This window comes from Argentina anserina, chromosome 1 (genome assembly GCF_933775445.1).
Source record: "Argentina anserina chromosome 1, drPotAnse1.1, whole genome shotgun sequence".
Classification (NCBI taxonomy): Eukaryota; Viridiplantae; Streptophyta; class Magnoliopsida; order Rosales; family Rosaceae; genus Argentina; species Argentina anserina.
The window spans coordinates 6,219,187-6,243,541 of record NC_065872.1 but is presented as its reverse complement, the minus strand read 5'-3'; the positions used below and the strand labels follow the sequence as shown (position 1 = coordinate 6,243,541).

The 24,355-nt window shown below is 36.3% G+C and overlaps 3 protein-coding genes across 3 annotated transcripts; 1 reads left to right on the top strand and 2 right to left on the bottom strand.

The window, feature by feature from the left end:
* On the top strand, positions 1–3,899 carry LOC126799912 (uncharacterized). Its single transcript, XM_050527178.1, has 4 exons — positions 1–253; positions 1,010–1,797; positions 2,703–3,143; positions 3,473–3,899. Exons 2-4 carry the CDS (start codon positions 1,014–1,016, stop codon positions 3,646–3,648), a joined length of 1,401 nt encoding a protein of 466 aa, XP_050383135.1. The 5' UTR covers positions 1–253; positions 1,010–1,013; the 3' UTR covers positions 3,649–3,899.
* A 942-nt stretch (positions 3,900–4,841) lies between these two features.
* On the bottom strand, positions 4,842–7,072 carry LOC126800132 (high mobility group B protein 3-like). The gene is made up of 7 exons (XM_050527421.1): positions 6,958–7,072; positions 6,397–6,504; positions 6,214–6,271; positions 5,703–5,747; positions 5,438–5,521; positions 5,253–5,351; positions 4,842–5,062 (listed from the first exon to the last, which is right to left on the bottom strand). Exons 1-6 carry the CDS (start codon positions 7,005–7,007, stop codon positions 5,253–5,255), a joined length of 444 nt encoding a protein of 147 aa, XP_050383378.1. The 5' UTR covers positions 7,008–7,072; the 3' UTR covers positions 4,842–5,062.
* A 1,490-nt stretch (positions 7,073–8,562) lies between these two features.
* Positions 8,563–23,857, bottom strand: LOC126799944 (GTPase ERA-like, chloroplastic). Its single transcript, XM_050527210.1, has 9 exons — positions 23,462–23,857; positions 23,234–23,379; positions 10,605–10,745; positions 10,408–10,524; positions 10,186–10,311; positions 9,716–9,814; positions 9,487–9,588; positions 9,111–9,191; positions 8,563–8,936 (listed from the first exon to the last, which is right to left on the bottom strand). The coding sequence occupies exons 1-9, from the start codon at positions 23,814–23,816 to the stop codon at positions 8,850–8,852; spliced, it is 1,254 nt and encodes a 417-aa protein (XP_050383167.1). The 5' UTR covers positions 23,817–23,857; the 3' UTR covers positions 8,563–8,849.
* Between the last annotated feature and the right edge of the window lie 498 nt (positions 23,858–24,355).

The window sequence follows — 24,355 nt, the reverse complement described above, 5'->3', positions numbered from 1 at the left end:
TATATATTTTTCCACCACCCCAAAAAAAAAAAAGAATAAAAATCTGGGAGGGGGCTTTTTTCTTTTTCTCTTCTTCTCCAAACCGGTAACGGAAGAAGGGTAAAAACTCCTCCTCTCTGGTTCACGCCGATTTCCGAGACCTGAATCGTTTATCTCTCTCTCATGCTGCTTCGTAGTTTCTCTCTCATCCGCGTCTCCCTCACCTGAAGAACGCCTCCGCCTCTCGCTTTTGTTCCTTCCGGTGATTCTCCAGGTAATTTCTCCGTGAAAATCTTCGAGTTCTGATCTTTTTTCTCTTTGAATTTTTGTTTTTGAGGTTTTATTTTGGATTCGGTTCTGTTTGGTTGATGAGATTCTGCGTTCCGCGATGCTTGGAAGCTGTGATTCTCCGGCTTTTGTTCTGTATCGGCGGCCAAACAAAGCCTTGGAGCTCGTACAGATTCAAATTGTGGTTATTGAATCGACGGCCGTATGTAGATTGAAGATATTGAGAGTTAGGTTTTAACTTGATTCATAGCAATTGAAATGGATTAAGAGTTCTTGTTAGGTAGGGTTTGCTTGCTATAGGTTGCTAGAACCTGGAGGTTTTCAACTGTTTGTATCAAAGAATTGAATTTTTACTTGCTCTGTTACAATTGAAATGAATTATGAATGATTATTAGTTAGGGTTTTGGTGTTAATTTCGGCTGTTTGGTGATATATAGGCATTTTAGATGTGCTATGTTACCTGTTTTTACTTCAATGAATTAATTGGAGGTTTTGGTATCAGGAATTCAGGATTATTGATTTGGTGCAAGTATAGGTAGGTAGGATTTTTTGTTGTTGATTTGGGTTTTGGTGAAAATGTCAAAAGAGTTTAAAGTGCCTTTTTAGAGGTAGTTAAAATCTGAAGACTTTTAGTAGTTTTGTACTATTGTATTGAATGAATTGAGTTGAAATGCGTGGTTATTGGATTTGGTTGAAGGAAGAGTTTGGGATTTGTTGCTGATATTTGGTGTTTGGCTTGCAGAATCATGCCGACTTTCTCTGTTATAGCTTTAGATAGGTTATTTGAACCTGGAGCATCTTCCAAATCTGCCGACATGTCTGTTCCTAATTCCAAGTCTGTTTCACATAAAATGCCTGTTCCTGAGGGCCCGTCAAAGCTGGAGAGGAGGAATAGTACCTCGGTTATGGAGAGGAAGCCTCACCGACCTCCAATAAGGCCTGCACTGTATGCCACTCCAGAGACAACTCCTCTACCTGATTCACCCACTTTGTTCTCTCCCTCACCTTACATTGTCAACCACAAGCGCCGTGGCCCACGCCTTCTCAAGAGTTACTCGGAGCAGGATGTATCCTTACACCAGAAATCTGGAGATGAGGAGAAACTGAATGGTTCGTTACACCAGAAATCTGCAGATGAAGAGAAACTGAATGGCACCGCGAACAGTGCAGAAGCCAAGGTGGAAATTTCAGCAGTGGATCATTCTCTTGCATTTACTGTACCCAAGCCAAGTGAAGTACAACAGTCAAATGGTGTGCATCCTAGTGGTAGCAGCAATGGCAACCTTGACATCAGTAATGGGGTACTTAGGAGCAGCAATGTTGAACTGGGTACTAGTACCAATGGTTCAGCCATGGAAGATGATTTGTTCCAGCAAGCTGCCATAGCTTCCGAAATCGATCGTGATGATTTCTTTGATCCGAAAGACAACATGAGTGTCACAAGTAACACAGATGGAGAGGGGAATGCTGGGACGGAGCGTTCTGCGCCTTTTGGTATACCTGCTGGGGAGTTTTATGATGCCTGGGAAGGTATTTGGCTTTTCCTTTTATTTATCTTTTGTAATAAAGTCTTTTGGAGTTTCTTTCCTTTTGTTTCTTTATAGAAGTTACTGCATATCATTTTTTTTTCTGAACTACTTCATATCATGGTTTAAAAATTGAATCAATCTACTAAGTAGCAGAGTTGTTGTCCAACAGTGAAGCATTATTCTGGTGTAATTTTCGGGTGTGTCACCTTTCTGCAGCTGAATCATCATTTTTTTTTGGGATTGGATCTTTGAAATACATGTCATGATCGAAAAGCTTCATACTAGGATCCTTTTTGTTTCAAACCAAACCTATTACTCCTTGTCCTGCTTATAAAACGAGTTCAACTCCAGTTGACCACATATTTTCTCCCAAAGATACATGCCTGTGTTGTTATTATTTATGCTACGGGGTTAAATGGATTTATAGTAATATACTGAAGATAACTGAACTTGGCCTTTCAAAAATAGTTCATGGTAAATTGGTAATTGTTTAACCTTGTTATGTTCGGGATACATTACAAACAATCCTGTCTTTATTAATTTCTAATAAATTGAAATGGCTTGTTGATAATTGAAATACCAGTGTCTCAAAAATGTTGCTGTAAGCATGAAATTACTTGTCCCCAAAGTATTTAAGTGTTTCAATGTTGAAAAAAAAGTATTTTAAGGGAGTCTATTTATATACCCTGTGTATGCTTTTTCTGTCTGATATTTGCTATTGCATGCAAAATTTCATCTAGTTTGTCCTGTTCAGAAGTTTGGTTCATTTCTGTCATTTTTGACTTTTAGTTTTTCTATTTTCTCTAAGAAAGAAAAATCTCATGTCTGTTTGGTAGTCTTCACATGTCTCTGTTGTTATTTTTTTCAGCACTAATGAAAGCTTACTCTTATTCTAATTTTGTATAGAACTTTCGTCTGAGGGTGGGCACAGCCAACAGCTTTCTGGTTGTGATCTTGAAACTCAGCTACGTGAGATGAGATTGAGTCTTGTGATGGAGATAGAAAAGCGAAAGCAAGCTGAAGAATCCCTGAACAACTTGCGAAACCAGTGGCAGAGGATTAGGCAACAGTTATCTCTTGTAGGATTGACTCTTCCTGCAGATCCCACTATCACAACCGAGCATGGGCAGCTAGGTTCTGATCCTGCTGAAGAGCTGGGGCAACAGCTTTATCTTGCCAGGTTCATATCGAATTCTATTGGGAGGGCGATGGCAAAAGCTGAGATGGAGGCAGAGTTGGAAGATCAGATTGAGGCGAAGAACTTTGAGATTGGTAGGTTGTGTGACAAGCTTCATAATTATGAGGCTATGAATCAGGAAATGGTCCAGAGGAACCAGGATGTCATTGGTAAGATTTCTATTCCTTGTATCAAACATTATATATTCTTGATTCGCAACATTATACAATTACTGCTAAAGTAAATGTTAGGTTAGAAGATGATAGTAGTAATGGTAGAATAAATCAGCCCTTTGACGGGAAATCGGGAATGAAACTTGCTTGCTTGCATATTGAACTATAGTTAACAGTATCTGTACTGCTTTATGTGTCACATTTAGAGCACTATTTACGGAGTACTGGGCATTCATTTCTGCTTTACTTTTGAACCTTTTTATGTCCTGTTGAATCTTATTGCCTCTGTTAGCTTACTCAAGCTTTGTAATGTTTGTTTTATCTAGAGCTGGCACGGCGTGAGAGGGAGAAGAAGGCGAAACGACAAAAGTGGATTTGGGGCTCGATTGCTACTGCCATCACTCTCGGTACAGCAGCCTTGGCATACTCTTATTATCCATCTGGAACAGGATCTCCGACCTACCATTCTGAGGCTTCTGAGAGTGGTGATGCGGGCAAATGATAGCCATGTAGTGAACGTTATCATATGCCATAGAGAATAAGAGATCTTACTTGCTACACCTTGTGGATAGCATTCTCTTGATCTTTTATCTGTTAGATTTTCATATGATCTGAGGTTGTACAGTTCGGAAAAAAATAATTCTAAGTTTTGCTCGATACCGGCATTTTGGAAATGCTAGAGATCATGAATAGGATCAGTCCTTGTTAAATCCTTGCACCTAAAGCTGAAGTAAGTTTTTGAAGTTTACCCAATCTTCTGTGCTCTGAATCTCTTTTTAAGTTTTTCCATATTTACGTCCCATTCATATTCCGGAGCTGAGTTGGCAGCTTTTTAGCCAGTGCTCTCTTGAAAAATCGGCAAACAAAAAGCTTATATTTTGGGTTGAAAACCTCTGGGCTTGCACGCACTTGCATTTAGCTCATAACGTCATTTTTTTATAGCTCAAACATAACCAATGACTTGTATGATTTGGTGAAAGTTTATTTTCTATTGAACACCTTATCCATCACTATGCACACCTTAAAACCTGATTAGTTAGACAACATCAATAGTTAAAACTCCAAAAAATTCGTACTCCAGTTAGCCCCAGAAACAATCGAGGAGCTAAAGAAAATCACAGGCCCAACTTGATTGAGAATGGTCACTGATGGAAAAAAGATCTTAGAGTAATTGATGTTTTATCTAATTGGATCCAGTCTCAACCAAAAAACTTGAGATGTAAACAAATGGATGTTCTGTATAAAGGTGAAGGTGAAATTTTAGAAGAGACAAAGAGAAAGGCTAAATGTTCTCTACATATATATTAACTTCATAGTAACAGACTGGAAATGAAGCACACCACTACACCAATTGCATAATCTGAAGTCACACAAGCTAGCTCTCTGATGAAGGGCAAGTACTACGGTACTTATACTCTTTTACCATGAACATAAGTAAGCTGCAAATGACTCAAAAGGGCTTGAATACGCTTCTACAAAATAAAATCACTGGCCTAATCTGATTGAGAATGGTCACTATGAAGGAAGAAACTCAAGAAAGAAATGATCGACTTATTGATGTTCTGAAGAAGGCATGCACATTATTAAACATCATAGCAATGCATAAAGGAGAAGCTGAGATATTTTAGAGGAGTGAAGGGAAAGACAGGAAAGGCTGTCTACATTATTAAACATCATAGCAATGCAGACTGGAAATGAAACACACCACTAAACCAATTTGCATAATCTGAAGTCACATAAACTGTAGTAATTCTGATGAAGGGCAAATACTACAATACTTCTAGTCTTTTACCATGAACATATATAAGGAAGTTACATATTACTCAAAAGGCTTGAATAAATGCTAAAGCTAAAACATAGAACATCCTCTTGACATCTTCATTATCCACCTCAGCAAACTTTCTGCCCCAAGTAGCCTGCAAAAGAAGCAGAAGAGATAACCATTACGCCAGTAAAACGCCCCATTTCCAAAGATGCAGAGAAAGGTGATATGGTGAAGTTTAAGATTTCCAATTCAGTAACTAAGATAAACAGATCAGGCAACCTAACTAGCTACCTCAACATCTGTATTTTAGAAATAGATTTAGCATGAGAAAGCTTTGTTACCTAAGAGCTCACTTCCTGCCCCGCTTCATCATCATGAATCTCACAAGCTGAAGCTGATTTCTCAGTCACCACAGACTTTTCAGCCTCCACAATGCAATCCTGTCAAGTTCACAAAGATAAAAGAGAGGCTAAGTAATCTTTGGCATTCAAGTAACTGCAAATCACAAAACAGACAAAACATTTACCTGCTTCTTATTCTCATATTCCTTCAAAGCTATTTCATACTCAGCCTTCCTCTTTGATGCTTTTTCGACATAGGGAGCTTTTTCCTAACCAAACAAACAACCACAAAAATATAAAAAGAACCAGAATAGAAACGTTACACCAAGCTCAATCTCATACAATGTAATTCAAATTCCATGTTAGAACTACGTCATAAACTGAGATTAACAAACAAATATTGCAAGTGTTTTGGCTTTTATATATGCTATAAGAACCAGGAGATCATACAGTAGCAGTCAGTGACTTCCATTTCTCACCACCAGCTTTTCCAACCTGCATTTTAAACATATATTAGCTACTAATCTTATATCACCTTAAAATTTGCTGGTCAGCAATATAGGTAACTGCAAGAACTAATAAAATTAGGATTTAAACTTCAGTATTTTACATCTACCGTGAAGCACAGACCATGACTAGAGACTTCGATTTTGACCTTCATATTTTCACAACAACACACATCACGAATCTAATAGCTCGTTCTTCATTTCATATCTCATTTCTATTGTGTAAGCAACCACAGAACAAAGAAAAAGTAAACTGAGATGATATGGAAATAGTGGTTATGCAAATCTAGTGGACTAGTATGAGGTTTTGAAATCTAAGTTTCTCAATTAAGCAAAAACCACAAAACTAACAGAACATTGATTTCAAATCACAGATCTACTTTCTTATCAACCAAACAGCAGAAAACAAAGTCCATAAAGCATATACAACTAGAGAATACGAATCGAATACTCACAGCCGGTCCAGATTTCACATCAGGAAACTCCAGTTTGAAGCTCTTGCGGAACTCCTCCCTGTGATTCATCACAAACAATCCATAAGAATACAATCCGAGCAACTAAGCATTTACACTACAGGAATTAGAATCTGAGCTTCAGCTCAAAACAAATCTAACAGTAAACTATAAAGTCGTTCTCACATGAAGATGAAGAAGGCTCCAGCTGGACGCTTCGGAGCATCAGCATCCTTCTTCTTGCTCACTTTCTCAACTTTCTCCTTCTTCATCGTCCTCTTTGGTTTCAGCGACCTTCAAAAACACACGAGACATTAGACCACGCATATCTAATTTCAATTTCACAGAAGCTCTTAAACCGAAGCACCGAAAATTAAAAGCGATGATGAAATCAAACCATCACACAGTCCAAATCACGCGAATCATATAAAAAACGAAAACGGAAGCAAAAATTACACACAGATTCGTGAAATTAGATTAATCGTAGATGATTAAACGAAGCCGAACACAAAATTAGTATGGAAAAGTTTGAGAAATCTAGACCGATTGTAAAATCAAAAGGCCTTGTACTCTTTCCAAAACCACTAAGCAACATCAAAACCTTCACAAAGTAGCTAAAAACGAAGCACGGTATACGAAACACGGAGAAGCTACGCTAGCTAAAAACGAAGAACAAACAGAGGAAAAACGCTATGAATTAGCTAAAGCAAACAAGCAGAACCAGAGATGAAGGCTTAAGAAGTTTACTCAGCAACAGGCTTCTTGCTGGCGACGGTTGCAGGCTTGAGACCTTTCATGGCGGACGATCGAGAATCGCAGATCTTTCTGGAAACTGAGAAAGCTTGAAGGAGACGCAGAGAGAGAGAGAAGTTTGTTTTTGAATTTGTTGAAATGAATTTTCTAAGCTCTGGGTTTGTATTTATACACAGATTCTGCCGTCAACGAGTAACCCGTTTCCGTCGCACTTCACGGCTCGAATTCACTACGGAACGAAAATTTGAATTTTTAGTTTTGGCGGGAAAGTGAAACCGACTCTCGCACCGAGTTGGTTACAGAGCAGAGAGTCTCGCGCTGGTATTACTATACTCCAACTCGCCGCATCAGCCTACACGTGGCAGACTAACAGCATAAAGGGCGTGTGATGGCGCGTGCGCCAGTATGGGGATCTTCGCGCATGGGTAGTACTGTCTTTTCCAACTCATTCACAATCACAAAATCGTGGTTTTATTATTAAAAAAAAAAAGCTGAAGTGTGAACGTGAAATTCCAGGCTGGAATTTTAGTTTCAATATAAATTGAGGGGGTGTATTTAACTAGGATTCTATAAGATTTTATTGTATTTGAAGAATCTTTTGAAATCTTGTGGTATTTAATTAATATTTTAAAAAATCCATTGAAATCTCAAGGTATTAAATTAAGATTTCAAAAACTCCTATGAATTCTGATGGTATTCAAAAATCGATTGATTTTGAATGATTTCATTTATTAGTTGATTTTGTTGGATTTTGAAGTATTTTTACACTATATCATGCTTGTTAGAAATCAAGCATCTAGACATGAGATTTTGATGTATTCTCTCTCTCTCTCTCTCAATAAGATCGAAAATTTATATGTTTTTAATTATGTGTTTTATTTTAATTGCTCAAATCAATACATATGAATGTTTGTTATTGCTTGACATGTATGCATAAAGGATGTCGTTCCGATGAATTTTCTCCTGAAATAGAAAATGATGAAGAACTTGATATGGAAGACGAGAATCTTGAACTACTTTTTCAAAGTCAACTACAACAAAGAGCAAAGGCTAATGCTTTGAGACTTAATATTGTTGAAGCTATGTGGGAAGATAGACCACAAAATGGTAATAATGAAAGTCAATAAGATAACAATGATATTGAAGGCAATGCGAATGAAAATAATGAGGACAATGCGAATGAGAGGGATCATGAAGACTATGATGACAATGAGGTCGGAATGGATGAGTATGCAGCCTGTTAAAAAAGAAAATCAACTTATTAATTCTCCATATTCTATATTTTATTATTTAATAATAATATATAAATCATACATGTACTTGTGAAATCCAAGCAAATCAAGACAAATCTGGTAAATACAATATAATAAAATCTGACTGAATCTATGTGGAGTTAAAATAATCTATGGATTTTCAGAATACATTGATTATAATAAATCAATCAGAATCATTTGAAATCAGAGTTGAATACACCCCCCTGAATTCCATTCTGGTGTGAATGAACTCGTTTTGGTCATTCAATTACGTCATAATCGGACTTCTATTACATTAGTTAATAATTGGATATAGAATTTTAGTTCAAGACAGTTTGTGAATACAATTCGATCGGTACTCCTTTTTCTAAATTGGATTGACAACGAAAGTTTTATTGCACAACAATCTGAAGCATCCAACGTTCTTACAACTACAAAACCTTGGCCTTGGGAAAATGCCATGCTTAGAAATGAGGTTACAACTATATCCTACTTCACTAGCAAGAACAAAATGGAAGCGTATATGTGCAATAATCAACAGCATCAACCCAATTTTCAGTGACAATACTGATTGTGTGACTTAAAATGGTACAGCCATCGTCTCTTGGGTTCTCCGATGGCTATGAACAAGCATCATAATGCTTGAATTTGACATCCATACCCGTAATTCTTCAAGAGCCCTTCATCTTGCCGCCAATTTTCTTTAACTTTCACCTCGACCTGTTAAAAGAATGAACAAGCCTAGATGGCATGGTGAAATATTCCAGTAAAAGTGTGAATAATTATGGCAGCTGAACTACCCAACAAAGCCAAATTGAAGTAAAGCCATCAGAGTTTTTTTTTTATATAGTAAAATTATAGTATCAACAGAGTGATCATTGGAAGATATTGCACCTCTAGGAAGACTTTCTTCTGTAAAAAGTCTTCTATGTCAAGCCGTGAAGCCGTTGCAAGTAGTTTCAGAGCTCTCCCATCCTACAATGGTTCAGGGTAGACAATCAGTAACTGAACTCTTGCTTCCAGCATCGATGGCACATCAAAGATCAATGGTGTTGCAAGATGTATGTATGCACACATATGTTCCATAGTAAGTCTTTGATCAAGAAAAATAGAGAAGAGATAGATGAATATAATCTATTGAAAGCATATGAGCATGTTTTTCCATAATAACTAAGAAGTTTACAACCTTCCCAGACCCATACCAAAAGGCTTCCAAAATTAATAATAAGTATCACATGCATCAGATAGCCATAAATTAAGGATTACTTACTTTTCCAATAAGGATGATTTTCTGTGAATTTTTCTCAACAACGATTTCCACTTGTATAAAATCTTTTGCTGCTGGCCTAGCTTTATAGCTTACAACATTCACCTGAAGTAGAAACAAAGTGAGGGTGAGGATTAGAGCTACTAGAGATACCACTATCATCCTCTTTAAGAAAATAGGGTTTTCTTCATTCCTCACAAAAACATATTTTCTCAGTCTCTCAATGACTCACCTGACATGCATAAGGAATCTCTTTCCTGTATTGCATAAAGATCTTTTCTCTCACAATCTCTGATACAAAAAATCTTTCAGGGTGTTCACTTACAATGTCCTGAGAAAGCATACACAAGAAAATTAGAACTGTTTATTTGCATTATTTCACTTTCTCCATCAAATTTACTTTACCACCTTATCATTGCGTAACTGAGACATCCATATTCTTCTCAAGAAAAAAAGAGAGACAAGGACATCCACATTATGATTGAAGTTACTTGCATATATCTATTTTTGTGATTCATAACCCAGTGTTTCTATTTTGGTTAGTTGCTTGCTAAAAGGTGCCTTTCTGTAATTTCTACTCCTTACCGCTGTTACCAGTAAGATAAACCACGATAGAAGACTTGTGAACATAAAACAGGAACTACAGGAGCCCAATTCTCAAAAATAAAAGACGTGCCTAGAGCAAAACCTGACGCTGTGTACCTTCGGATAAAAAGCTGGGCCAAAGGGAAGCTTTGACAATATCCACTGCTTCACGTCTTCTACTCCCTGACCGTGCTTGGCACTCACTGGTATGATCTCATCAACATTTGTGAACTTCTCATACCACTGTAAAATGTGATAATTACTTGGTCTTTAAAACTCTACTGGAGCAACAAGATCCAGAATTAATGCTACCATAGATATCGACAAACATAAACTAACCTCTACTTTCTTTGCAATTTCACCTGGCTTAATCAGATCTTTCTTATTCATGACCAGCAAAGTGGGAGGCAGGCTATCAGTCTGGTTACCCACACCTTCTTCCACCACTTCATTAATCTAGAAATACGACATAAGAAAGTGATCTTAAAGACAAGAGCACAAATTTAACACGAAAACCTACAAATGAAGAAGCATACATTTTCAGGCACTTTACACGCATCAACAAGAACAAGTACACAATCCGCATTAATAACAGCGCTGCGCACATTCTTCATCATCATCGTATCCAACTTGTGCATTTTCTTCTCAATCACACCCGGTGTGTCATACAGTATCATCTGCAAACCATTCCATTCATATGTAAATCATCCAGACACTATCACTCATTTCGAACTGAAAATTTCGACTACCACCAATGTTAGAAATAAAATGGACTTGACATTATCTTAACCACTTCAGATAATTCAATTGGATTAAATCAAGTTGAATAGCATAAATTATATATGCAGTAATCCTATTACAGTAGTTATCAAGATATATATCTCTTGATAAATCTAGAAGTCTTATCAGATTGACAACCTGTTCAATATGAAGATTGTGATATCAATTAGGTCTCTTAACAGATAATATTTCAGTCTACTTTGGACTCTCTATGGGTGAGCACAAAGTGGAGTTTTACACCGGTATAAATAAGAGAGACATTCCCTGATCACATATAGGAGAGAAAACATTAAGTTCAGCCCCATACTGTGTTCTTGTGTGTGTTTCAGAAGAGTGTCTTGGTGCAGCTGCAGAAAACGTGTAGCAATGGCAGGCTTAGGAGGTTCTTCAACTGGTGAGTCTCTACACTATCAGGAATACACAATGTTCTGTTTTCATATTCTGTGTGCCATGTTTGTGGAATCAATTCTTGCTTGAGATGTTAACATGTGGTCATTCACATATTTAGTCTAACATGTGGTATCAGAGCTGAACAAGAATAACACAAACTGCATAAAAGAATTTTGTTTTGTTTTCGTTTCAGTAAAACTACATAAGAGAATAAAACCCTATTTTTCGGAAGTAGGCAAAAATCCTCAATCCGCATTCATCGATTCTAAGCCTACTTAATAACCCATTCATGCACCCAATTCATATCCAATTTCTTGTCCTGCATAATCGTGCTTCTGGGTTTTTTGGGGGAATTGATGCGCAACTGAGAGTATTAATCTCAGTGAAGGGATTCAAACCCTTTTAGGCGCAAATATGGCCAGATTGGGTTTATTGTCTGAGTTTATGCTAACAAATTGCAGCGCTGTAGCAGAGGCAAAGGTAAGTCTTCAATCTGAATCTTGTCAAAACTTCAATTCTGCATTTGTGGATGGTCATATGAAGAAGTGTTGGCATATAGATAAAGTATTCGTTGTGGTTGACGTGTGCTAGGCATTTAGATGATCTGTGATAACTGAATTGGTTGATTTTGACATGATCTGGAGATGGAGGCTTGTACGTTTATTTTCAGGCACTGTATGGATTCAATTGTATTGCTTCTGTGATTGAATAGTGTTTCTGCATGACTATGATTTTGCCAGAAATTTTTAAGAGGAAGTATATATATATATATATTACAGTAATCTCCCAAATTATATATATACAAAATCTGCAGAATTAATCATAGTTGAAGATCATTGGTTTTACTGAGGTTTTGAACTGGAAATAAGACTTTTGATTTAGTTTGTGATTTAAAGGAAGCTTTATGGACTATATTGCACAAAGCAATTTTTTTCTTATTGTTTCTTAAAATTTTCATTTAACAAACTGAGCTTGTGCAGCTAATTCAACATAACACTTATATTCTGTTCTTCCAAAGAAGATGTTCACTGTGTTGTTTTGTGTTAATGCAGCATCTTATATGGCTTATATATCTTTTCAGATTCTTGGAACTTTTCTTAACCAAAGTTTTGACTGTTTCATTAATAACTGGTATATAACAACCATGGTTTGGTGATAAAGAAACTTTAGGATGATGAATTTTATATCCAAAGATGTTATTCACTATCAACTACAGCTCTATGGGGAAAATTAAAGTTTCATGCTTCTGATTTGAAAAATGGTTGAGCAATTAATTTTTGGTAGTATGCATGACTGTTTTTATAAGACTGAAGCTTACAGAATATATAATATATATATAAACACACAAAATGGTGCTTGCAGTAGCTTATGTATGTTTTTCCTTGTTTGTTTTAGGCTCTACTTTTGTTAACCTTGGTCAAGTGGTGTTGCTTAATGGAACTAACTATAAGGACTGGCGAAGGCACATAGATTATCATATAACCATGACCAATCAATTGGATTTATGCATGGTTGAGGATGTTCCTGCTGAGCCTACTGATGAAGATGATGCTGAGACCAAAAGGATCTATAAAGAGTGGCACACTAGCAATAGGAAGACTAAGAGTTTCATTAGGACTACCATGATAGACTCTATTAGAGGGTCAATTGAGGAACCTGAGACTGCTTGGGATTATTTAGAGGCTATCTCTGAATATTACATGGAAAATGATAAGGCTGAGATTTCTAGGCTGTCTAGACAGTTTAATGACATGAATTTTACTGGTGTTGGCTCTGTGAGAGAACACATTATGGGCATGATGGACATTAATGCTAGGCTTAGAGATTTAAACATGGGAGTTAAAGATGACCAGGTTGTGGCTCAAGTGCTAGATTCCTTACCTACCACCTACAGTAACCTGAAAACCTCCTATAATGCATCTGAAGCCAATTGGAGCCTCAACAAACTCATTTCAGTCTGTGTTAATGAGGAAGAGAGGATTAAGAAAGAGTCCAAGCCAACCACTGCCATTAATTTAGTTGAAAAGCCAAAATGGAAGGGTAAAAACAAACTTAAAGTTAAGAAAACTGTTCCAACTAAAGTTTCTGGGAATCATGAGAAGGCATATGAGAAAAAATGCTATGTTAAAGGTTGCAATGGAGAGGCTGGAGGGAATGGATCAAGGTTCAGATGTTTCTTTTGCAAGAAAGTTGGTCACAGAAAGAAAGACTGTCCAGGTTTTAAAGCCTGGATGATTAAGAAAGGTGACTCATACCCTAATTCAGTATTTTCCCTAGAAGTTAACTTTGTTAATATAGATAGTCATTCATACTGGTTAGACTCGGGCTCACCTATCCATATTACCACTTCATTGCAGGGTATTATAAAGAGGCGAGCTCCAAGGAACAGTGAGCAACATGTCTGTGTGGGAAATGGTGCCAGGGTAGCAGTTAAGGCGATTGGAACCTTGAAATTAGATTTAGGACAAGGATTTGGAAATTTTCTTTTCTTGAACAATGTTTATTACATTCCTTCTTTAAAAAGGAATCTTATTTCAGTAGGTCTTTTGGTTGGTATTGGATTGAGACTTGTTATTGATTTTGATGGAATAAAAATTTTTCGAGGTTCTGAATACATTGGTGGTGGTTTGTTATGCAATAATTACCTTAAATTAGATTGTTCTGTGATTAAACAGGAGATTCTAGCTATTGAGAATGCAGAAAGCATAAATTCAGTTAACCATGTTACAGGAAGTAAAAGAACCATACATAATAACAAGTCTGCTAACCTTTGGCATAAGAGATTAGGCCATATATCTAAAGAAAGAATTAAAACATTGGAAAAGAATAAAATTTTACCACCTTTAGATTATTCTGATTTAACAGATTGCATAGAGTGTTGCAAAGGGAAAATGACACACAGCAGAAACACAAATGCATTTAAGAGTCATTCACTATTGGAAATAATTCATACAGACATATGTGGCCCTTTTAAACACAGAACCATCTGTGGAAACATATATTTTATCACCTTTATAGATGATTTTTCTAGGTACTGCTATATTTATCTTTTATCAGAAAAATCTCAAGCACTACAGGCATTCAAAATATATAAAACTGAAGTTGAATTGCAGCTAGAGAATAAAGTTAAAATTGTTAGGTCTGATAGAGGAGGGGAGTACTATGGTAGACATACTGAAGCAGGCCAACAAAAGGGACCTTTTGCACTTTACTTACAAGAGAATGGCATTAAGGCTCAGTACACAACTCCTTACAACCCTCAACAAAACGGGGTGGCAGAAAGAAAAAATAGAACCTTAATAAATATGGTGATAAGCATGATGTGCACTACATGGTTGCCTAAATTCCTATGGGGTGAGGCTCTTAAGACTGCAAATTATATTTGCAACCGAGCCCCTAGTAAATCTGTAGAAAAGACTCCATTTGAACTTTGGACAGGAAAACAACCAAGCTTGCATCATTTTCATGTTTGGGGATGCAAAGCTGAAGCAAAAATACCTAAAGAATTAGCACAAAAGTTAGATCAGAAAACCTTAAGTTGTCATTTCATTGGTTATTGTGAAAAATCAAAAGGTTATAAATTTTATACACCTAATAGAACAACCAGAACTTTTGAAACACATCAAGCTAAGTTCATGGATGAAGATATCTGTAATACAAGTTTTGAAGACTTGACTGCAGTTTTTGAGGAAACTACAGAAAATATAGAAAATGTTCTTGTGCAAAATTTTTTACCTTTTAATTCAGGAAATGAAATGCAAAGTAATGATACAGAAATTATAGTCCAAAATCAAAATTTCGAGGAACCAGTAGTCTTAGATCAGAATGCTCCTAACCATGCTCAAAATGAGCATTTAGTTGAACCTAACCAAATTCAAGCTGAACATCAAATTGTAGAACAGCCTCAGCTTAGGAGATCTCAGAGACATAGAAAACCAACTTTTGGGGAAAATAGCAATTATATTGTTTATTTACAAGAGTTGGATGCAGAAGATAATGATCCATTAAGTTATAAACAAGCAATAGAGAGCACTGAAATTACAGAATGGCATAAAGCAATGGAAGCAGAAATTGTTTCCATGAGTCAAAACAAAGTATGGAAACTTGTAAGACCTAACCCAAATCAGAAAGCTATAGGTTCAAAATGGGTTTTTAAGACTAAGAGGGATGTTAATGGAAACATAGAGAGGTATAAGGCTAGGTTAGTAGCAAAAGGGTTCACACAAAAAATGGGCATAGACTATGATGAAACCTTTTCTCCTGTGTCCACCAAGGATTCATTCAGAATTATAATGGCACTCGTAGCTCATTATAACATGGAACTGCATCAAATGGATGTTAAAACAGCATTCTTAAATGGAGAATTAGAAAAAGTCATATATATGCAACAACCTGAAGGTTTTGTGGAACCTGGGAAAGAGAATTTAGTTTGTAAGCTTGAGAAATCCATATATGGATTGAAACAAGCTTCTAGACAGTGGTATAAAAAATTTGATTCAGTAATCTCTTCATTTGGATTTGCAGAAAACATTGTTGATGAATGTGTTTATATCAAGACAGTTGGGAATAGTTTTATTTTTCTTATACTGTATGTTGATGATATTCTTTTAGCAAGCAGCAATGTAAAGCTACTTAAAGAAACTAAATCATTTTTATCAAATCAGTTTGATATGAAAGATTTAGGTGAAGCCTCTTATGTTTTAGGGATTGAAATTCATAGGAATAGAGCACAGGGCTTATTAGGACTTTCTCAAAATAACTACATACAAAAGGTCCTAAAAAGATTTAATATGGAAAACTGTGCTTTTGGGGAAGTTCCTATGTTTAAAGGAGATAAATTGTCAAAGAATAAAAATTCAAAAATTGGGGGGAAGAGTTCTGATATAGATAGCACATTGTATGCTAAACTTATTGGAAGTCTCATGTATGCTCAGGTCTGCACAAGGCCTGATTTGGCTTTTGCAGTTGGCATCCTCTCTAGATTTCAATCTAATCCTACTCATGAACATTGGATAGCTGGGAAAAAAGTACTTAGGTATTTACAGAGGACCAAGTCTCATATGCTAGTGTATAGGCAGGAGAAAGAGTTAGAGTTGGTAGGATACACAGATTCAGACTTTGCAGGTCGTTTTCCAGAATCAAATAAATCAACTTGTGGATATGTATTCATGCTTGCTGGAGGGGCTGTGTCTTGGAAAACAATGAAACAAAAATTGATTACCACCTCCACCATGCAAGCTGAATATATAGCAGTTTATGAAGGACTGTGTCAGGGATTATGGATGAGGAATTTTATAATTCAAATTGAAATATTAAGTTCCTTAGTTTCTGATGCACTTAAGATATTCTGTGATAATGAAGCTGCAGTGTTCTTCACTAAGAACAATAAAAGGTCCTGCAACTCTAAACACATTGATCTAAAATTCTACAATACTAGACAGAGAGTGAAAAATGGAGAGGTTATAGTTTTAGATATTGATACGGAGTCACAGCTTGCAGATCCTTTTACTAAGGCATTACCTGTTGAAACATTCAAGAAACATGTAAAGAATATGGGAATTTTGTCCAAATTGGATGATGTTTGAGTTCAGTGGGAGTACTAAGCAATTTATGAATTTTTATCTCACTGTAACATTTAGTTCCAGTTTCTGTACTTTATTACTGCAACTTTTGTACTTTGTTCTGCAAGAAATCAATAAAATTTAAGGTGTTTCAGAATCATACATGTCCTTTAATTCGAATTCTGAAAGTTTTTTATTCCATTTTATAAGTATTGTGTGTTTTACAAGTGAACATTCATGCTTTAAGCAGTTCAGATCAGTCCAGCAATTCCATGTTCACTGGAGTTCATTATGTTGCTGGAGATTTTGTTTTGACAAAGTCATACAGAGGGATGTGAAAGAATGGCATTTACAGGTAGATATATTAGCCTTCATATTTCACTATCACAATAGCTTATGAGAGTACTGTGATCCTTGTTAGTGGCTCTTAATCAACTTGTTGCTTATAACCTACGAAGCACGGAAGCTTCACCAGACCTCCGATTCCCGCTCCGGAATCGGAATCGGAAGCGGAAGCACGAGGAAGCGCACGGAAGCGCGTTGGAAGCGCGATTCCGGAAAAGTTGTTTTTGGAAGCGCCTCGGAAGCGCACGTTTCCAATTTGGAAGCGTGTTATTGAAATTAAAGAGGAAGCGTGAGGATAGTTTAGTAATTTTTCTCACTTAATTTCCAAACCCTACAATTCAACCACAAAACTGAGAGAAGTTCTCTTTCTCACTCTCTTACGCCTCCTTTAGTCCCCAAGTCTGAATAGTCAGCCAATTTACCCAAATCCTATCAATGATCCACCAAAATCGAAGAACAATCTGCCATCAATCTTGAAGAATTTCTTTATGAAGGTATGCTAGTCATTGTTTCTCATAATGTTGTTTTCTGGGCACTTTCTGCTTAGAATGATCTACAAACTTCAATACGGATGCGATTTTTCTGATTTTTTTACATGTTTTAGACGAGACAAGGGCGAACAAGGTTGCTGAACAATGTTTTTCGATTAGAGACTCCGATCAAGATGTTTTGAGGCTTGCAAGCTGACTGACGTGCAAAAAACTGAGATACTAGTGATTTTTTGGTATGTTTTTGTATTGATAGAGATGAATGTGGATTTAGTTATGTTGTAAGAAAGTAATAGATTACCCAGTTAAGATGGCTTCCCCCAAAATAAGGCTGAGCAGTTTTAGCTAGTCATTATTTCTCTTTCTAGTTCTTAAATTCACATAATGTTGTTTTCTGGGAAGTTTCTGCTTAGAATGATCTACAAACTTCAATACTGATGCGATTGTGCTGATATTTTGACATGTTTTAGACGAGACAAGGGCGAACAAGTTTTCTGAACAATGTTTTTCGATTAGAGACTCCGATCAAGGTGTTTGGAGGCTTGCAATCTGACTGACGTGCAAAAGACTGAGGTACTAGTGATGTTTTTGGTCTGTTTTCTAGTGATGTTTAATTGTTTAAGTACTAATTAGGTATTGATAAAGATGAAATATGGGTTTAGTTATGTTGTAAGAAAGCAATAGATTACCCAGTTAAGATGGCTTCCCCCAAAATAAGGCTGAGCAGTTTTAGCTAGTCATTGTTTCTCTTTCTAGTTCTTAAATTCACATAATGTTGTTTTCTGAGAAGTTTCTGTTTAGAATGATCTAAAACCTTCAATACTAATGCGATTGTGCTGATATTTTAACATGTTTTAGAAGAGACAAGGGCAAACAAGTTTGCTGAACAATGTTTTTCGATTAGAGACCCCGATCAAGATGTTTTGAGGCTTGCAAGCTGACTGACGTGCAAAAAACTGAGGTACTAGTAATTTTTTGGTCTATTTTCTAGTGATGTTTAACTGTTTAAGTACTAATTAGGTATTGATAAAGATGAAATGTGGGTTTAGTTATGTTGTAAGAAAGTAATAGATTACCCAGTTAAGATGGCTTCTCCCAAAATAAGGCTGAGCAGTTTTAGCTAGTCATTGTTTCTCTTTCTAGTTCTTAAATTCACATAATGTTGTTTTCTGGGAAGTGTCTGCTTAGAATGATCTACAAACTTCAATACTGATGCGATTGTGCTGATATTTTGACATGTTTTAGACGAGACAAGGGCGAACAAGTTTTCTGAACAATGTTTTTCGATTAGAGACTCCGATCAAGGTGTTTGGAGGCTTGCAATCTGACTGACGTGCAAAAGACTGAGGTACTAGTGATGTTTTTGGTCTGTTTTCTAGTGATGTTTAATTGTTTAAGTACTAATTAGGTATTGATAAAGATTAAATATGGGTTTAGTTATGTTGTAAGAAAGCAATAGATTACCCAGTTAAGATGGCTTCCCCCAAAATAAGGCTGAGCAGTTTTAGCTAGTCATTGTTTCTCTTTCTAGTTCTTAAATTCACATAATGTTGTTTTCTGAGAAGTTTCTGTTTAGAATGATCTAAAACCTTCAATACTAATGCGATTGTGCTGATATTTTAACATGTTTTAGAAGAGACAAGGGCAAACAAGTTTGCTGAACAATGTTTTTCGATTAGAGACCCCGATCAAGATGTTTTGAGGCTTGCAAGCTGACTGACGTGCAAAAAACTGAGGTACTAGTAATTTTTTGGTCTATTTTCTAGTGATGTTTAACTGTTTAAGTACTAATTAGGTATTGATAAAGATGAAATGTGGGTTTAGTTATGTTGTAAGAAAGTAATAGATTACCCAGTTAAGATGGCTTCTCCCAAAATAAGGCTGAGCAGTTTTAGCTAGTCATTGTTTCTCTTTCTAGTTCTTAAATTCACATAATGTTGTTTTCTGGGAAGTGTCTGCTTAGAATGATCTACAAACTTCAATACTGATGCGATTGTGCTGATATTTTGACATGTTTTAGACGAGACAAGGGCGAACAAGTTTTCTGAACAATGTTTTTCGATTAGAGACTCCGATCAAGGTGTTTGGAGGCTTGCAATCTGACTGACGTGCAAAAGACTGAGGTACTAGTGATGTTTTTGGTCTGTTTTCTAGTGATGTTTAATTGTTTAAGTACTAATTAGGTATTGATAAAGATTAAATATGGGTTTAGTTATGTTGTAAGAAAGCAATAGATTACCCAGTTAAGATGGCTTCCCCCAAAATAAGGCTGAGCAGTTTTAGCTAGTCATTGTTTCTCTTTCTAGTTCTTAAATTCACATAATGTTGTTTTCTGGGAAGTGTCTGCTTAGAATGATCTACAAACTTCAATACTGATGCGATTGTGCTGATATTTTGACATGTTTTAGACGAGACAAGGGCGAACAAGTTTTCTGAACAATGTTTTTCGATTAGAGACTCCGATCAAGGTGTTTGGAGGCTTGCAATCTGACTGACGTGCAAAAGACTGAGGTACTAGTGATGTTTTTGGTCTGTTTTCTAGTGATGTTTAATTGTTTAAGTACTAATTAGGTATTGATAAAGATTAAATATGGGTTTAGTTATGTTGTAAGAAAGCAATAGATTACCCAGTTAAGATGGCTTCCCCCAAAATAAGGCTGAGCAGTTTTAGCTAGTCATTGTTTCTCTTTCTAGTTCTTAAATTCACATAATGTTGTTTTCTGAGAAGTTTCTGTTTAGAATGATCTAAAACCTTCAATACTAATGCGATTGTGCTGATATTTTAACATGTTTTAGAAGAGACAAGGGCAAACAAGTTTGCTGAACAATGTTTTTCGATTAGAGACCCCGATCAAGATGTTTTGAGGCTTGCAAGCTGACTGACGTGCAAAAAACTGAGGTACTAGTAATTTTTTGGTCTATTTTCTAGTGATGTTTAACTGTTTAAGTACTAATTAGGTATTGATAAAGATGAAATGTGGGTTTAGTTATGTTGTAAGAAAGTAATAGATTACCCAGTTAAGATGGCTTCTCCCAAAATAAGGCTGAGCAGTTTTAGCTAGTCATTGTTTCTCTTTCTAGTTCTTAAATTCACATAATGTTGTTTTCTGGGAAGTGTCTGCTTAGAATGATCTACAAACTTCAATACTGATGCGATTGTGCTGATATTTTGACATGTTTTAGACGAGACAAGGGCGAACAAGTTTGCTGAACAATGTTTTTCAATTAGAGACTCCGATCAGGGTGTTTTGAGGCTTGCAATCTGACTGACGTGCAAAATACTGAGGTACTAGTGATTTTTTGGTCTGTTTTCTAGTGATGTTTAACTGTTTAAGTACTAATTAGGTATTGATAAAGATGAAATGTGGGTTTAGTTATGTTGTAAGAAAGTAATAGATTACCCAGTTAAGATGGCTTCCCCCAAAATAAGGCTGAGCAGTTTTAGCTAGTCATTGTTTCTCTTTCTAGTTCTTAAAATCACATAATGTTGTTTTCTGAGAAGTTTCTGCTTAGAATGATCTAAAAACTTCAATACTGATGCGATTGTGCTGATATTTTGACATGTTTTAGACGAGATAAGGGCGAACAAGTTTGCTGAACAATGTTTTTCGATTAGAGACTCCGATCAAGATGTTTTGAGGCTTGAAAGCTGACTGACGTGCAAAAAACTAAGGTACTAGTGATTTTTTGGTCTGTTTTGATATTGTTAGTTTGAAATGAGAGGTTAAAAACTCTATAGTACTAAGCATTGGGTTAAATAGTTTAATAAATTTACTTGAAAATTGGGTGGTTAAAGTGTTTTAAGGCATTTAGTTGAGAATTGAATTTAATTGCTTATGCATTTTTTTTTGTAGAAATATGAGTCAATCTACTACGCCTTTACATTTAGTTAAAAATTGCATCATGAAGTATTTTCAGGATCAAGATCAGCGGAGAGAAATCAATGTCGAGTATTCTAATTTCTCCTTATGTATGGAAGATTTTGGAAATGTTGATGCAATGCATGATAGGTTCATCCTACAACCTTTGACATGGTAGGCAGTTCATGGAGCGTCAGCACCAAAGCTTCAAGTCTTAGCATTCAAATTACTTGGACAACCTTCATCATCTTCATGTTGCGAAAGGAATTGGAGTACCTACAAATTCATACATTCTGCAACAAGAAATAAGATTGCTCCACAAAGAGCGGAAGATTTGGTGTTTGTACACACCAATCTTCGTCTCTTATCTCGAAAGAGTCAATCTTACAAAGACGGTCCAGAGCAAATGTGGGATATTGGAGGTGATCAATTTGATTCATTGGATGAGACTAATCTTGGGAGGCTTGAGTTTGAGGATCTATCTCTTGATGAACCTGAGTTGGAGGCCGTTTTGTTTGCTGGTGTTGAGGACAATGAGAATGAAGATGATGTCCCTAATTTTTGAGTATAATTGTCTTTAATTATATTTGTGTTGTTTAAGATTAAATTATTTGCATTTAAGTTGTATGAGAGTATATGAGACTATTTCAATCTTGAACATAAAAGTATTGACATAATAACTTTGAATTTATTGTGATATTTCATATTTGTTAAATATATATTATATATATATTATTTTATTTAAACGCTTCTAATACGCACCCGCTTCCAAACTAAATCGAAAAAAAACGCTTCCGCGTTTCCAAACGCTTCGCTTCCACGTACCCGTACCCGATTCCATGCAGCTTAGCTTATAACATACTTGTTTCTGAGTTCTGCAATAGTTACTTTTACTTGATAAGCTGGATAAGTACAGGGTTTTATATAATTCATGTGCACATTACAGTTGCTATTTGTTTCAGTCATTAGTTCAATTATACAGTAAAGATAATATCAGTCCAAGTGGGAGATTGTTAGAAATAAAATGGACTTGACATTATCTTAACCACTTCAGATAATTCAATTGGATTAAATCAAGTTGAATAGCATAAATTATATATGCAGTAATCCTATTACAGTAGTTATCAAGATATATATCTCTTGATAAATCTAGAAGTCTTATCAGATTGACAACCTGTTCAATATGAAGATTGTGATATCAATTAGGTCTCTTAACAGATAATATTTCAGTCTACTTTGGACTCTCTATGGGTGAGCACAAAGTGGAGTTTTACACCGGTATAAATAAGAGAGACATTCCCTGATCACATATAGGAGAGAAAACATTAAGTTCAGCCCCATACTGTGTTCTTGTGTGTGTTTCAGAAGAGTGTCTTGGTGCAGCTGCAGAAAACGTGTAGCAATGGCAGGCTTAGGAGGTTCTTCAACTGGTGAGTCTCTACACTATCAGGAATACACAATGTTCTGTTTTCATATTCTGTGTGCCATGTTTGTGGAATCAATTCTTGCTTGAGATGTTAACATGTGGTCATTCACATATTTAGTCTAACAACCAACTCCTCTAAACACTTATAGTTATTCTTCTGTTTATGAAGCAGCTCTTATTGACTAATTGTCGAGTTCCATTACCATATCATATGGACCATTTCCTCTATGTTCTTTTTAATTTTTATGCTCAATAAACGGAACAACAAAAGAAAGATAATGACAGTAATTTCAGCAAACAATACAAAAATCAAACCTGATGGTCTGAGCCAGAACATATACCAAGAATTCTATGCCTTGTAGTTTGAGGCTTATCAGTAACAATGGACAGTTTCTGACCGACCATTTGGTTAGATAGAGTGCTCTTTCCCACATTGGGCTTCCCCAGCACAGCCACATACCCTGCGCATCATCAGTTTTACCCCAACGGTCAAAATCCACAGCTGAGTAGAAAAAACAGGTTAAAATCAAAGAGAAAATTTACCACTCCAATGGTTAGGGTCAGTAGCATAGTCAAGCTCCTCGAGCTCGTACTCATCGAGCAAGGCCATGTTTCTGTCCGGCTTCTCACTGAGGGACAGCAGCGACGAGTCTTCGTCGGAATAAGAGTACTCCGAGTCTTGTTCTTCTTCTTCGGCGATCCAGAGCGGTGGTTTTGCATCGGAGGAGAGTTTCCAGGCGGTCTTTGCGGTTGGAATTCTGACGTGGAATTTGGATTTTCTAGTGGAACGAGGGAGACGAGTGTGGTGGTGGTGGGTTGCGAGGAATTTGGAATTGGTGTAATGGGAGAGGGAGTTATCTCTGGGGAGAGTTGCGGACCTGTGTAGAGCTAGCTCCATTGTTGGAGCTCTTCAGTGTTTTCTGATGACTCTTCCGCTCTGCTTTGGATAAAACCTTGCCCCGCCACGACGTCGTTTTAGTGCAAATACTGTGACCATCATATGGTAAATTCCTCTTCACTCACATGAAGCAGTGCAGTTTAAAAGTGTGGTTATATCACTCACGTGGTATTCCAGTAATTTACTAGGCCCGGCATCTTTTATGCAGTGAATTATCAAATATGTGAAGGGAATAATGGGTCAAGGTATATATTTCAGGAGGGGTTTGAACTCGAGGAAGTCAGTGGGAATGATAAACTTGAGATTTGAGAAGGTCTGCATTGTTTTGAAATTACGTACCTGATTGCTATACATCACCAGCGAAACAACACGTGTGAATTTAGTTTGTACACATGTTGGAAATACATGGCATGACAATGTTCTTGAACCTTGTTTACTTTTCTATCTGAAAATATAAGATAGAATAATAACGAGTAATTTACTTTTCTATCTGAAAATATAAGATAGAACAATAACGAGTAATAACAGTAGAATATGTA